The sequence below is a fragment of the Aquarana catesbeiana genome, linkage group LG06 (genome assembly GCF_042186555.1).
Source record: "Aquarana catesbeiana isolate 2022-GZ linkage group LG06, ASM4218655v1, whole genome shotgun sequence".
NCBI lineage: Eukaryota > Metazoa > Chordata > Amphibia > Anura > Ranidae > Aquarana > Aquarana catesbeiana.
In genome coordinates this window covers 99123874-99139565 of record NC_133329.1, presented here as the reverse complement: position 1 = coordinate 99139565, position 15692 = coordinate 99123874, and the positions used below count along the sequence as shown (strand labels likewise).

At 43.6% G+C, this 15692-nt stretch overlaps 1 protein-coding gene across 1 annotated transcript in view; it reads right to left on the bottom strand.

The window, feature by feature from the left end:
- Positions 1 to 15692, bottom strand: part of PRKCB (protein kinase C beta) — a 323981-nt gene that overhangs the window by 50232 nt on the left and 258057 nt on the right. Inside the window, exons 10-12 of the mRNA XM_073636508.1 lie at positions 9196 to 9369; positions 3970 to 4061; positions 2510 to 2572 (exon numbers count right to left, since the gene is read on the bottom strand). Of these exons, the coding sequence (XP_073492609.1) occupies positions 2510 to 2572; positions 3970 to 4061; positions 9196 to 9369 (329 nt within the window). The remainder of the gene's footprint in view (positions 1 to 2509; positions 2573 to 3969; positions 4062 to 9195; positions 9370 to 15692) is intronic.

Genomic DNA, 15692 nt, shown 5'->3' with positions numbered 1-15692 from the left:
ATCAAGTACCCCCAAAAGAAAGCTTTTTGTGGGATAAAGGGACATTAAAGTGGAGTTCCACCCAAAAATGGAACTTCCACTTTTTGGAATCCTCCCCCCCTCCGGTGTCACATTTGGCACCTTTCAGGGGGGAGGGGGGAGCAGATACCTGTCTAATACAGGTATTTGCTCCCACTTCCTGGCATAGATCACCAGTGATCGCGGTGACCTACGCCACTTCCGGCACCTACTCTGTCTTACCCCCGCTGTGTTCTGGGAGAGACACAGGTCCCAGAAGACAGCAGGGACCAGTGAGGACACGCAGCGCGACTCGCGCATGCGCAGTAGGGAACCAGGAGGATGGCGGCGGCGGCAGCAGCCAAGAGCCGATGGACAGATCGGCTTCGGCTGCCGGCATCGTGGGCTCCCTGGACAGGTAAGTGTCCATGTATTAAAAGTCAGCAGCTGCAGTATTTGTAGCTGCTGGCTTTTAATATTTTTTTTTCGGCAGGCCTCTGCTTTAATTTTGTTTGGGTACAACGTTGCACGACCGCGCAATTGTCAGTTAAAGATACACAGTGCCGTATCGCAAAAAATGGCCTAGTCATTAAGGGGGCGAATCCTTCCGGGGTTGAAGTGGTCAAATGGCAAATAAAGTACAATATGACACTTTGTATCGGATTGGTTCCCTCTACTTAAATTTGGCTCTATGAGTCCAGGCAGGAGAAGAGCAGAAGACTGACCCTCTTATGTCAGACCGCTCTCTTCTGGCCCAAGTACAAACACTGTACTCAAATCACTATTTAATGGCTTAACTTCCCAGATAAACTGTCCCGCACACCCACTGCATATACAGAGCCCTGAGTATGTGTGTGCGGGTCCATATGGCACTAGTAGCTTCAGTCTTTTTGAAGAAAGATGAGGCTTTGTATCATCAGCTAGCCACTCTCGTTGGTGCACTTAAAAGAGAAGTATGGGATTTGTTTTAATCCCATAATCATACTTACCTAGGTGGATGCAGCAATGGTCGATGCTGCATCTGCCCCCCACCACCTCTTCACTGAGAACTGAGCCACCAAACACCACCTATGGCTCGGTTCTCTCACTTTCCCGAGCGGAGAGCTGCTGCCTGTCAATCAGCAGCTCTTCCGCTCTGCTCCTCCACGCTCACTGGAGCGCTGAGCTGTGGGGGGGGGCAGGGAGCTAGGAGGCTCAGATGCCTATCAGTCCAGGTACCTAGCGGATCCAGACTTCCAGAGTCGGGATGATGCGGTGCCTGGACTGATCTTGGTGATGTCAGCAGACAGCGGACTTCAGACCGCTCTCTGCTGAAAACGGGTCACAGGCGTGCAAAACGAATTGCACTCCTGTGACCCATAAGAGAAGCCCGGAGGAATGAGCTCAGGCTGTACTACTCCTTTAAACTCCTGAATAGCAGTGCCAAACAACACAACTGACCCGGATTATGAAGTAAAGAATGCAGGATCTTCCTCAGCAAGGTGAAAGGAAAATGGCATCTGTATACAGTGTCTCTGTATCTGGTCTTGTGTCCTGTGGCACTACAGGTGTCAGCAAGGTGACTAAGAGCAAAGATGTCTGTATACAGTGTCCATACAATCCTGTATACAGTGTCCTTGTTTCCTGCAAATGGGAAAAAGCCCTCTCGTCCAATCCTGCGGTCAAGGCCCAAATGAACGTCCTGGAACAGGCAGGCTCTTCTAGGGACCTGACTGGTCACCTCCCACTGGAAGGCTTCACACCGTAGGTGCAGATGCATCTGGATATGCACCTGGGATCCCCCTTTCACAAGCTGGATGTCCCGATTGACTGTGGATGCCTAAAATCACGCGGTGGACTGACCTGGGGGGGCAGACTCTCTCCCCTAGGTCTAATCGCTTCCTCTCCCTCGTGTAGTCTGAATATCCTCAGATAAGCAGGATGGAGTCTTTAGTTTCCTGCTTCCTAGAGCATCCTGGCTCTTGTAGTTCCATACAGGTCAATCTGAATGTGAAACTTGAGTCCTGGAACTTCAATTCCCTGTATGCTTTGCTCCCTGGTGGTAATCACTCTGCTGACAGGATGTGATGACAAAGAGTCTTAGCTGGCACTAGAGGAAAATAGTCTCACTGCAACAAAGTTGCAGACTGTCTTCTGATACTGCAGGTAAGATAGCCAGCTCCCTGCTATACTCATCTAAACTTTGTACAAAAAACGCTCTATAGGAACGTTTTTTTTTTCTGCCAAGGGAACTGGCATTTTTTTAAGCCCAGTGTGCATAGAGCCTTAATGTACTGAGAATTTTTGTACAAGTGTTTCTTTGAAAATCTCCTAATGCATGGCCAGATTAAGAAGGGAAGCAAGAGAAAGATAAGAAAGAGGAGTAAAAGTTGTGCGGAAGGTGTAAATAGAAAGTGAGGAGAGAAAAATGAATTGAAAGCAAAGGTAGGAGGAATGGAGGAAAATGAGACAGAAAAGGATGAGGGGGATAAAACGAATCGATGGAATGATAGATAACATATTTCATACATACCGGTACACAATGCCTTTGCTTTGAAGGAAGAGCAGTCCAACTGCAATTTCTGCTGCATAGAATCTAGTTAGAAACAACAGAAAGACCGGTCTTTTAAAATTATAATAAACACACACTGTTTAATTTACATTGTCCCTTTTTTTCTGTATGAGGATGATGGCACTGTAATTATTTTAATAATAATAATAAAAAACAACATTTAGTATCTTTTTTGTCTAATTGATATACAGCTGTCACATGACCCAGATCTTTCCCAGCCTGTCTGTAGGGAAACATAAGCAGGAGTTTCTAATCCTCTACTGCTGGTCACATGTTCAAAATACAAATACAGAGTAAAAGTAAATATCAAACTGTTTTAAATTGTTATACAAATATATATTTGAAATCAAATCATTATTATTTTGTGGAAATAGAATAGGAGGGAGGTGAAGCCACCATTAATCTACATGTAGTATCCCACCCCCATTGTGTTAAGCTAGTGGGCAGGGAGGGAGTAGGCTGTCATGTAGCACTGAGTACACGCCAACATGTGTGACTAGTCACACGGGCTACTCAGACGTGATAGGGAGGAAATGCTCAGGATAGAAACTCACTGAAAACTGAGCATGTCAGTGAAAACTGATTCAAAACTGGCTGGGCCATTCAAGCAGCTTTATTTTCTCTTTCTTTGAAACCAATTGAGAATTTCCTTGGCTTGGTGTTTGGGATCATTTTCTTGCTGAAATGTCCTCCCTCATTTCATCTTCATCATCCTGACAGATGGCAGCAGATTTTTGATTCCTTAAATGATATGAATTTTGCCAGTACTGTATGCTGAAAAAGGCCCTACACCTCCAAACTTCACTGTTGGTATTGGGGTGTTGTTGGGTTGAAGAACAGTACCATTTTGGCCAGAATCGTGCAGATATATATATATAAAATCACGCAATGCACTGCAGAAAAAGATGCAAGGGCCAGAAGCAGGACAAACAACTTTGAAGCTGCAGATCTCCAGATCTGAGCCTGGAGGCAAGTGTGAAAACGTCTACTCAAAATCCCAAATCCACAGATCAAGACTTTACAAAAGTTTTTCCTTCATATGTGTCAGACAAACTGATCAATGTTATTAAGCCTTGGCAAAATGTGGCTGTATTGGGTGATATGCAAGCCTGCTTATATTTTTAACTTAAAAGAAATGAACGTTTTATAAGTTGAAGAATTACTTTGCTATCCTCAATTCCCTATTCCCTTATTAAGACTACTTTGCCTTCTTCTCTCAGAATTGCTTATATGTCCCCGGTGGGATCTATATATTTTTTTTTCACTTTGACTTGAGTAGCAAAGGCAAGAAAGCTGACTATTTTCAGAAACTGAGCTTTAATGAATAATATCAGCCAATGGAAACTCACACTGTGCTTTAAAGTTACCAGATAATTCTAATTTAATGGGAACTTACAGAAACAGCACTCGATCAAACTTACACTGCATGAGGTTCCTTGAAACGTCCAACTTGTTGAATCTGATACATGAGGTCTCCGCCATTAATATACTCCATAACAAAATATAGGCGATCCTGCAAGAAGTTTGGGAAAAGCAGTTTAATTGCCCGGGAAGCAGTAAAGCCTTGGGGGGGGGGGGGGGAGGGGTTGAAAGATTAATTTTTCTCACCATCTTTTCTCTGTGCTTCTTTATTTAGCAACTGCTAAAAAATGAACAAATACATTTGCAATTTTTTTCTTGTATGCTTCTGCAATGCTGGAAAGCATTGCACCAATGATCAACAGATCACAGGTGCCATGCAGGACTCCTACAGACTGTCAGTGTAAGCTGTCTGCAAAGGCAAAGGCTGTCGGTACTTGTAGTTTTCACATTCACAGAACTTTGTGAATGAATGATGTGGCTGGGAGGGAGGAGCCCCGCACGGCCATGTTTTTTTTTCATTGTGACAGCGAGCGGGGGGAGGAAGATCCCTCACTCGCTGTCACAACAGGGGATCGGAGGGGTGTGGGTAAGTAACATGTTACACCCTGAATATAACATGTTGGATCTGAAGGAGTGCACATACTGTGGAGGGTGCAGCCCTTTCGGCTGTCTCTAATTGGGTCCAACGATAGTATACCAGATCAGTTAAATGTTTTTCTGGAGGCTCACAGAGAGGCTAGGGATTTGATGTTCTTGGATACCTTAAAGGCCCATTTGCGAGGTGCCCCCAGATCTACCATCTTCTACATTAAAAAATTCTCTCGTCAGGAGGAGGAAGACCTCATACAGGCCTACCAAACAGCAGAAACAACCTAAACTCCCCTACTGTAGCCATGTAGACTGTAAATTAGGCGCATATGTCATGTATGTATTCAGCTCAGATGTCAACTAATGCCAAAAGGAAAGCTTTTACTCTCAGCAAAAATATTTTGAATATGGGAATCAATCTAGTCAACTATTAGCCCATAAGGCTGAACAACAAACCAAAAGTTCTGTGGTGATCAAAATAGTTAAAACTGATGGTACTGAGGCCCGAACTGCAGAGTAGATTCTCGACTGCTTTCATGCTTTTTTTTTTTTTTTACCAGAACGTATGCGGCTACCATTATACACAATAGGCAGGACACTGAGCTGGACCTCTCTGCGTTGCAATTTCCTCTGTTGACACAGGACCAAGCAACAGCCTTAGATGCAGACATTAATGAGGATGCTGTTAGGGCAGCAGTGGCCTCACTAAGGTGTCTGGCCCGGATGGTCTTCCTTTGGAAGTCTATTGCAGATATCTGGATGTGATAGCACCCATTCTAGTGCAAATTTACTCTAAGGCCCCTTTCACAAAGCAAGCCCGCTCGGATCCGCCTGTCCGTTTTTCAGGCGGACCTGAGCGGACCATCCATTGATCCCTATGGGGAGACGAATGTCAGAGGGGATGTGTCCGCTGACACCTGCCTGCCATCCGATCTGCTAAAATCAGACGTATGGCTATACGTTCGCCATCTGTCTTGGCGGATCGGATCGACTGAGATCTGATGAAAACGGACATGCTGTCCAGTTTCGTCTGATTTCTCCATAGGAATCAGCGGCGCTCTGACAGGCCCCTCCCCACTCAGTGAGCAGAGGCGGACCTATCATACGCCGGCTCAGCGGAGATCAACGGAGAGATCTCTTGCTGAGCTGGCAGACTCCACTGAGCAGATCCGCCTCGTGTGAATGAGGCCTGAGGCCTTCCAGGTGGGGAGACTGTTGCTGTCCATGTATTCTGCCACAGTGGTACTGACAAAGACCCTTCTGACTGTGCATCTTACTGCCCAATGTCATGTAACATGTTATAAAAGGTGAACTTATCGTTTAAAGCTAAACTTCATGTAAACTGATAAATACACATATTAAATCCAAATAAGGAAGTTGTTCTACCTGTCAAAGTATCTGTACTTCTGTCCATTTGGTCCTGAGATTTTTACACAGCTCTGAGCTGGTAGCTACCTGTCTGGTAGGGTAGGAAACCCGATTTATATCAACACTAAAGTCCTCCATCCTGTGACTTGATAGTGAAGGAAAAGCAGGTCGTCACTACACAGATCTTCGAGCAGCGGATTCTCATGCGAGTTTGCCGAGTGTCTTTACATATCATTTGGCTGCTGTATATTTTTATGGAGGATTGTTGAATTTGCAACAATCATCCATAAAAAATAATGCAGATTATTTTAATAAACACTACATTATGACTAAGCCTTGTCCACTCCCCCTTTGAGGTTTACCGATACAGTATTGGTTGGTGTATAACCCTGTGCAAAGGAAAGGACAGAGGTGGAGTGTCTGTTAGTGGGTCGTAACAGCAAGGAGGGAGCAATCAGCTCAGCGAGATCAGGCTTTTGTGGCTACATTCATCATATAGGTCTTTCTGGCGACTTTGTAATCCACTGGGAGACAGGGACTGACCATACATTGGAAGATCTGGTACAGATCTTATTTGGTGGTGGATGTCACATTTATTTTTTTTAGGCACTTTGTCTTGGGTTTTTTTTTTTGGTTACACACACTTAACACAAATACTGTGGTTTCAAGAACATTTCTTACTTCAAATTGCACTGCATTTGTGTACTATTCACTTTAATTACATGGTTGATTAATAATTGTTAGTTTCAGATATTTTGTGTATTGGTGCTGCAATAACCTTCATTTCAGACTCTTTAGAATCAGTATATCTATCCTCACTTTACTAGCAGAGTGTTCATTATACCTTAGCGCTGACTTGACTCCCTTTATAGGTCTGTGCCTTCAGAGCTGAGGCTGGGGAAAGCTTTGAAAAAAGCCTCCACACTGCAACTGCACCCCTTTGATTGGGTGCACAATGCTCTATAGCAGGGGTCTCCAATGTTTCTAAACAAAGGGTCAGCTTACGGTCCTTCAGACTTTAGGGGGTGCTGGACTGTGGCCATTGGGAGAAGAAAACAATGTCCTGCTATCAGTGGGAGTGAACAATGCTTCATCTTTGTTATTGGGTGGGGAATACTAACCCATCATTGGTGTCAGTGGAAGGGGCAGTGCCCCATCATTGGCGTAAGTGAGAGGAACAGTGCCCCATCGCTGGTATCTGTAGGAGGAATAATGCCCCATCACTGGTGTAAATGGGAGGAATAGAGCCCAAAGGACCGGATAAAGGCAAGCAAAGGGCCACATATGGCCCTTGGGCCGCAGTTTGGAGACCACTGCATCACAGGTTTCATTTAAAAAAAATTAATAAATGCACATGGATCACGAGATTGATGAGGCTACATTTAATACTTTTACAAAAGAAGAACCTGGCTTTTAATCTTTATATGAAAAGGGGCGTTTTGACCACATTAAAGCCAGTTTGTAAGTGCCTTATTTCATTTTACTATTTAATTGAGCTCCTGTGCCAACCAAATTTAATGACTCTTAATAAGACTAAATATAAGGTCTGCAGTGCTCTGTGTGTACATATAGGTCTACCTCTGGGTGGTTGGTACACTCCCTACTTAGGGAGCATAAGCATTGCTGAATAGAGAACTGTACTGTGGAAGAAGTCTGGAAATAAATCACAATACAATGATTTTATTGTGTCACATACTCGATCCAGAGCTGAGCCTATCTGTAGCAGCTCTCCCCACTCTCATAGGCATTGCTGAGGCCAGTCAAATCCTGAGATGGAGTGGGGGCGGGGCTGAGTTGCACCATTTGTCTATATAAGTAGGCAGCGCGGCTCGGGATCGAGCTGCCAGGTTCGCCACAATAGGAAGTTTCCTATGGTGGCATACTAGGAGGTAGATGAGCCAGAAGTACCAGTGGGAGACCCCAGGAGGAAGATAGGGCCACTCTGAGCAATTCTATTGCACAGAGAAAGTAAGTATAACATGTTTATTTGAAAAAAAAACAAAAAGTAAACTTTATAATCACTGTAATGTAAAAAAACCTTCTGCTTTTAGAACATTAAAGTGAATGTAAAGTCTTTTTTCTATAAAAATGACAAACATGTTATACTTACCTGCTCTGTTGCAGTGGATTTGCACAGCCCAGATCCTCCTCTGCTGGGGTCCCTCTTCTGTGCTCCTGGCTCCTCCCTCCTTTCAAGTGCCACCACAGAAAGCAGCTTGCTATGGGGGAACCTAAGCAGGGCTGCATCTCAGTGTGTCCATTCAGAAACAGAGCTGTGGTTCGGCCCCGTCCCTCTCTCTCCTGATTGGCTAACTGACTTTGATTGACAGCAGCTGGAGCCAAAGGTGCCACTGCTGCTGTCTCAACCAATCAGGATGGAGAGTCCCGGATGGCCGAGATAATCGTGGACATCGCTGGACAGAGATGGGTCTCCGGTAAGTATGAGGGGTTCTGAGGGGGGCTACTGCACACAGAAAGCTTTTTATCTTAATGCATAGAATGCATTAAGATAAAAAACCTTCTGACTTTACAACCACTTTAAATCACTTTACTCACCCAAAGTGCAGCGGTCCTAATCTTCAGCCTGCTGCAGGAGACATACATTTCGGGCTGGCACAGAGCTTATTTAAATATCAAAAATCAGTAAGGCACCTATACAACCTACATTTAACTGGCTTGCTTAACTTGAGACAACTGCTAGGGTTTAATAAGAGCCAGTCAGAAATGGGCATCTCAGGGGTAGGTGTGTGGGCTGTCCTTTTACCTGTAATCTTTACCGGCTAGAGCAGATAGGTCAGCTCAGTATCATTCTTTTAGGCCCCTACAGTGCCAGTAGAGGATAGCTTGCCTAGACTACTGGAGATAAAAACTGTTAAATTACAAAAGGCTTCAATTTTATTTAATCCTGACTGCACTATTGTTATTTGACAGCTTTCTGAGTGTCTGTTATCAGCCCCATGCTTAAGCAGAAGAAAATATGGCCTTACAGCTTGATGCTTCTGTCATGACAGGGAGAGAATACAAGCATATAGCACAAAAATAAAGTAAAGCTTAAGAAAAAAGGCCGCATTTTAATAACAGTTCAAGAGTGAAGCTTCAGATTATTTGATACTTCCAACAGCTTGTGCACAAAACAGGATTCCATCAGTTAGAATGTTACGAGAGAGAAGTGGTTACTCTCTAACATTTTGGTGAATCTAAGACAACTTTTTACACTTCTCAGGGACTCTGGTAGTGCGATTCAAGTTAACATTCCTCATGATGACAATAATGCAATCATATGTTGATGTGAGGTGGTCAGTAGTTATATTCTCCCTCTCGCCTCTTACCATGGTCTGAAAGCAAGAGTGTAGTTGTGTCAGGAAGGGGGGTTTTCCACCTAATGCCAGCACCCTCTTCTCAACCATTGTGCATTCCACATCATCATCTTGTATCACAACATCTTTCTTTAGGATCTTTATGGCATATAACTCATCTGTGCCCTTCCTTTCTGCAAGTATCACCTAAAAGTGAAAAATAAAGAAGTTAGCACCACGCTGGAAAAAATCTTTAACAAAAGACCAAGTACATACGTGACTAACAGTAATGGAAAGATGGAGTATAGTTGTAATCTAGCACTTTGTGTACATGACTTCCTGTGTCCCTCAGTGGAGGAGAAAGAATGAAGGTTTGGCCGGAGCCCTCCTTAAAGTAAAATTAAAGGTTCATTTAAAAAAAAAAGTCATCTTATACTTACTTGCTTTGTGCAATGATTCTGCACAGAGAAGCCCCAATACTTCTCTGGTCCCCCACTAGGGCCCCTGGGCTCATCCTTTCTCCGGGTACCCCCATAGCAAGCCACTTCTTATGGAGGCACTCGTGCGTGCTCGCTCCCAAGCCCCGTTCTGTGTGTTTATAAGACACACAGAATGGGGTTCGGCCCCATCCCTGCTCCCTCCTCACTGGCTATGATTGACAGCAGTGGGAGCCATAGCTCCCACTGCTGTCTCTCAGCCAATGAGGAGGCAGAGACCCGGGAGAGCAGCCGCACTCATGCACATCCCAATGCCCATAAGTTATTGGGGCCACATATCGGCCAATTATGTATATAAGCCACAATGGGTTGGCCAAAAACGGGGTCCCAATATAGCAACTGTATTGCTGTACTGCACTGTAAATCACTTTTGTTAAGGATACCTGTTATAAACTATTATCTCAGTCGAATAATTCATGAACGATGACCAATATAATAAGAGTCCTCTTATGATTTATACGTTTTATGCGTGTCAATAGAATGCATGCATGTCTGAAGTGGTGTAGATATTCCTAAGACTTCAAATAGTCCTCCATGAAACACATATTAAAACAAGTCCAATACCATCTCTCATGGACACAAGAGGAGCTCTAAGGCCCCTTTCACATTCAGGCGGTGGGTGCTTCGGCAGTAAAGTGCCGCTATTTTTAGCGGCGCTTTACCTGTCCATTTCACGGCGCTATTCGGCCACTAGCGAGGCGCTTTTCCCCCCCCGCTAGCGGACGGGAAAGGGTTAAAACCAGCGCTATGCCGGCGGTATAGCCGCGCTACCCGTTCATTTCAATGGGCAGGAGTGGTGAAGGAGCGGTGTATACACCGCTCCTTCACCGCTCCAAAGATGCTGCTTGCAGGAGTTTTTTTTAATGTCCTGCAAGCGCACCGCTCCAGTGTGAAAGCACTCGGGCTTTCACAATGGAGAGACAGGAGCAGCTCTTTACAGGTGCTATACAGGCGCTCTTTTTAGTGCTGTAGCGCCTGTAAAGCGCCTCAGTGTGAAAGGGGTCTTAGTTACATGTCGGGTCCGGCCTACACTCATAATAGCCTAGGAAGCGCCAGTCCTTAGCGACAGCCTCCTGTACACTGTATAACCAACACATGTGAATGAAGGTGGAGAAGATACAACCCTAGGCAAACACTAGTGGAGTTCCTTGCACGCAATAAAGATATGTGCATAAGCTGTCAAGGGACTGTATATTGTGCTGGGATCTTGCTACCTCTTCACCTCCGCGGGTTGTGTCTGGATCTCATAGATGGACAAATATGCAGACAGTGGCATCAGCATGTATTACTCCACAGACATCAATTGCATTGCGCTGGCAGACAGATTACACCGGCCCGGGTGGGAGTGCACTCCAACCTGGTGCTGGGGGGGAACAAGAGTAGCGTGGGGCGCAACTCCCAGAACCACCCAGATTTTAGAACAGTCATTAAAGAAATAAGGAATGATCAATAAACTAGTGCAGACAAAAATAGGTTAGAATTTCCCCAGCAGAGCTGCAGAAAAGAAGTCTACACTACTAGGTCACTAGCAAAAAAACGGAGGCATGCTGGGAGTAGGAGGGATTATCCTGGGCTGGCCAGACTATGCAACTAATACAGGAAGCGTGTTACTGTCCAGATCCCCAGGTGCAATATAATACATTTTCAGATTATTACCACTTTAAGTTGTAATTTTCTATGCCAATTCTACAACTACTACAGACTGGCTTCCATGGGCAACCCTAAAAGTTTTTAGGGTCTTCCACTTTTACGTTAAAAAAAAAACAAAACAAAAAAAAACAAAAAAAACACTGTGGCAACTCTCAAGCCTTTAGCTGCTCTGCAATGCTGCCTTGACTTATTTCTGCACAAATTCAATAAAATTGGCAGGAAATTTGTATTATTTAGATATCATCTTATGAGATAGTTTCGCCAGTCCCTCAGGACAAACTCATTTCAGAAAATGACGAGCTCCCCAACAGGCCTATGTTGCAAACAAGAAATTAAATCTCATTTGGACATTCCATATCGGGTGAAACATCAGCCAGGGCCATTGTTAGTGATGGCATGCGGCTATGTGGTTGAAGCGGCAGTATAAAAATAGGGATCGCACCTCCATTGTTCCGCTACCTGGTATCTCTCCTAATAGAGACAATGAGCCCATCTCGAGCAGGTGAGAAGCGTCATCTAATCACAGCTTGCAGAGAAACTAATTAGCATATTTATAAGGTTCTGTCACAAGCGCCCCGCGAGCGACAAGCTTTTTAATAACGCTTTTCTTTATGTTTGCTCAATTAAAAAGAGAAGACATATAAAAGCACTGCCATTCCACCTCCCCAGCTGCTGCGCTTAGCTTCGGCTAGCAGGTTAGCTGCTCCTCGCCTCCAATAACAGCACAAGCTGCGCCGATGAATGCGTTACCCGGCTTTGTTTTCCCACATTAAAGGACTCCTTTTTCCAGCAATAGCCTGGCACGGCGCTACGCTTTGTTCCTCGTTTACATTCACACTGAGTACGGCTCTTAAAGGGGAGCTAAAGCTTTTACCCTGTCATTTCCAAACAATGGAGAAGTTGTAAATTATTATTTTGTAACAGACCTGTTGTCAAAAAAAATAAATAAAAAAATGCAAGGAGACATAGGATGAATGGAAAAAATGTTATCGCCATCTGCAGCTCTCTAACCCAATGCTTAAAGTAGAAATACAGGAAACTTTTTTTTTTTTAAATTTTGGATAGAGTAAGGGAGGGTTTATAACCCCTGAAAGGTTTATTTTTGCCTTTTGTTCCATTAGGTATATTTCCCTTCACTTCCTGTCCCATAGCCAAAACAGGAAGTGAGAGGTAATCGCTGCAAAATAACGGAATCCTTTGGGCCCCTGGGTCACCAGAACTAGTGTCCCTATTGGAAGATTTCCCCCTCTATTACTTTTCTGGGGACAACCCAAAATTTGGGATTTGCTTACTTTCACTTTCGATGATAATGGTAAACAGGACAAATAGAGAGGGTGACTCTCCCTAATGGGGGCACAGACACCAAAAAAATGACAGGTGTTCTAATCCATCTCCACTCAATCAAAAAAAATGCCTTTAGTTATACTTTAACTCCTATGCTAACCATGTGGTTGGAAACCTCAGACATGAAATATGAACAAAGCATATCCCTCTATAGTGTATACTTTTCTTGATAAAAAGCAATAAGTGTAATTTCTGTCTTCTGCTTTGTTTATCTGCTATCAACATGAATCACTTCCAACAAATTTTCTAGACACCAAAAGAAAAAAGGTGACGGTGAGGGACCTCCAGCTGATTGACAGCTTAAGCTCTGTTCCTGTGTGCGCTGTGAAGGGGAGGGATGTGTCCCTTCTCTCCAATCAGCTCTCAGACCTCTCCTCACTGAGCTCTGCAGAGTAATGTCAGCTCTCCACCCCCTTTTTCTGAACTCTCAGACAAGTGGTAAAAATTCTGGACTTTGAACAGTTATACAGTGCCTTTAAAAAGTATTCATACCCCTTGAAATTTTCCACATTTTGTTTCATGTTACAACCAAAAACTTAAATGTATTTAATTGGCATTTTATGTGATAGACCAACACAAAGCTGTACATAATTGTCAAGTGGAAGGAAAATGATAAATGGTTTTCAAAATTTTTTACAAATACCTGTAAATATCTGAAGCGTGTGTCGTGCATTTGTATTCAACCCCCCTGAGTCAATACTTTGTAGAACCACCTTTTGCTGCAATTAGAGCTGCAAGTCTTTTTGATGATGTCTCTACCAGCTCTGCACATCTAGAGTGATATTTTTCCCATTCTTCTTTGCAAAATAGCTCAAGCTCTGTCAGATTGCATGGAGAGTGTCTAAACATCAAGTTTCAACTCTTGCCACAGATTCTCAATTGGATTTAGGTCTGGACCATTCTAACACATGAATATGCTTTGATCTAAACCATTCCACTGTAGCTTTGGCTGTATGTTTAGGGTTGTTGTCCTGCTGGAAGGTGAACCTCCACCCCAGTCTCAAGTCTTTTGCAGATCCTAACAGGTTTTCTTCTAAGATTGCCCTGTATTTGGCTCCATCCATCTTCCCATCAACTCTGACCAGCTTCCCTGTCCCTCCTGAAGAAAAGCCTCCCCACAACACGATGCTGCCACCACCATATTTCACGGTGGGGATGGTGTGTTCAGGGTGATGTGAAGTGTTAGTTTTCCGCCACACATAGTGTTTTGCTTTTAGGCTGAAAAGTTCAATTTTGGTCTCATCTGACCAGGGCACCTTCTTCCACATGTTTGCTGTGTCCCCCACATGGCTTCTCACAAACAGGACTTCTTATGACTTTCTTTCAACAATGGCTTTCTTCTTGCCACTCTTCCATAAAGGTCAGATTTGTGGAGTGCACGACTAATAGTTGTCCTGTGGAGAGATTCTCCCACCTGAGCCATGGATCTCTGCAGCTCCTCCAGAGTTACCATGGACCTCTTGGCTTCTTCTCTGATTAATGTTCTCCTTGCCCGGCCTGTCAGTTTAGGTGCAGGAATTGCCTGCTTTAAATTTCTACACAACTTTATCCCTGACTTATCTGGTGTGTTCCTGGGCCTTCATGATGCGGTTTGTTCACTAAGGTTTTCTAGAAAACCTGTGAGGGCTTCACAGAACAGCTGTATTTATACTGCAATTAAATTACACACAGATGGACTCTATTTACTAATGAGGTGACTTCTAATTTTAAAAACCATTTATCATTTTTCTTCCACTCCACAATTATGTGCCACTTTGTGTTGGTTTATCACATAAAATCCCAATAAAATACATTTTATTACAGGGTTCCATGCTATCCTAAAGTCCCTCCAATGTTTCCAGGGGTTCCTTGAGCAATTTCTGAGTCTCAGATAAGTGAACACCGACCTCAATGATCCTTTTAGCCATTTGTAAATTAGGGATTCTTCCAAATTACCACAAACGTAAGGAACATTCTTCTCAGTGATCATCATGCCAATGTATAATAAGCTGTAGATAAAAGTAATTAAGGGGTCTCTGAGTTCCTCGATGTTAAAAAGGAGGAAAAGGGCCAATGTATCAAACAATTGCAATGTTTTTAAATAAAATACTGTTATAACCTTTTTTTTTAAATCTTTTGTTGCAGCTCTCCTGAGCCTCTTTGCAGCCACTTCCCATCTACATACACTTCACCGACTGCTGAAAATCATTTCTGCAGGGCAGATTTCCCAATTATGACAACGAGCCGCGCCTGCATAATGTGCCCTGGCACAGCCACTTGAAGACTCCAATGAGAGCGTGTGAAACAATGAAGCACAACTGAGAGACAAGGGCAGAGTACCTGGAACAAAGCCCATCATGGCAGGATCACCAGGTATTATTTTAATCAAAGTTGCAAATTCTAACATTTGCACTTATTTTTTTTTTAATTGAAATTTTCAGAATAAAGTTACATACATTAAAACAGTCAACAGCCAGCACTACAATACCACCAGAACCAGTGGACAATGCAGCTCCAGACCATAGCAGTGACCAGTTTCTTGTATAGAGGTAAATAAGGAAAATAAAGCACACATTTAACATTTATATTAAAATAGATATGAATAAAAGAAAAACAAAAGCAGTTACTAAATACCTTTTCTCTACAGAATAGGGAGCATAAGGTCAAAAAGACTGTCTCGGAATAATGCACACATATCTAGTCTAAGTCTTGAAAAATGGGTCGAAGGACATCCCTTTACTTGTGTTTTTTTTTTTTGGGTCAACAATACCTTGAAAACACAACATGTGCTCTCAGCTATTTGTTGGCTTACAAAGGATTTGTGAGCCAAGCTGGAAACCGTTTAAATTCTTCACCTTGGCAGATTTCAAAGGATTGTGTTTCCGACCCCCTGTTGGTGTTCAGGGGTCAAGTGGGCAGAAGAGTCCAAAGAGAGTATTGATATTTATTTCCCGAGCCGCTCACCTTCTTTTCCCTCTTGCAGGACTGCTGCTGAGCAGAATGTATTTGAAACAGAAACAAGCAAAAAGTTCCTTTTTTTTCTTTGCCGCAGCTGTTGGC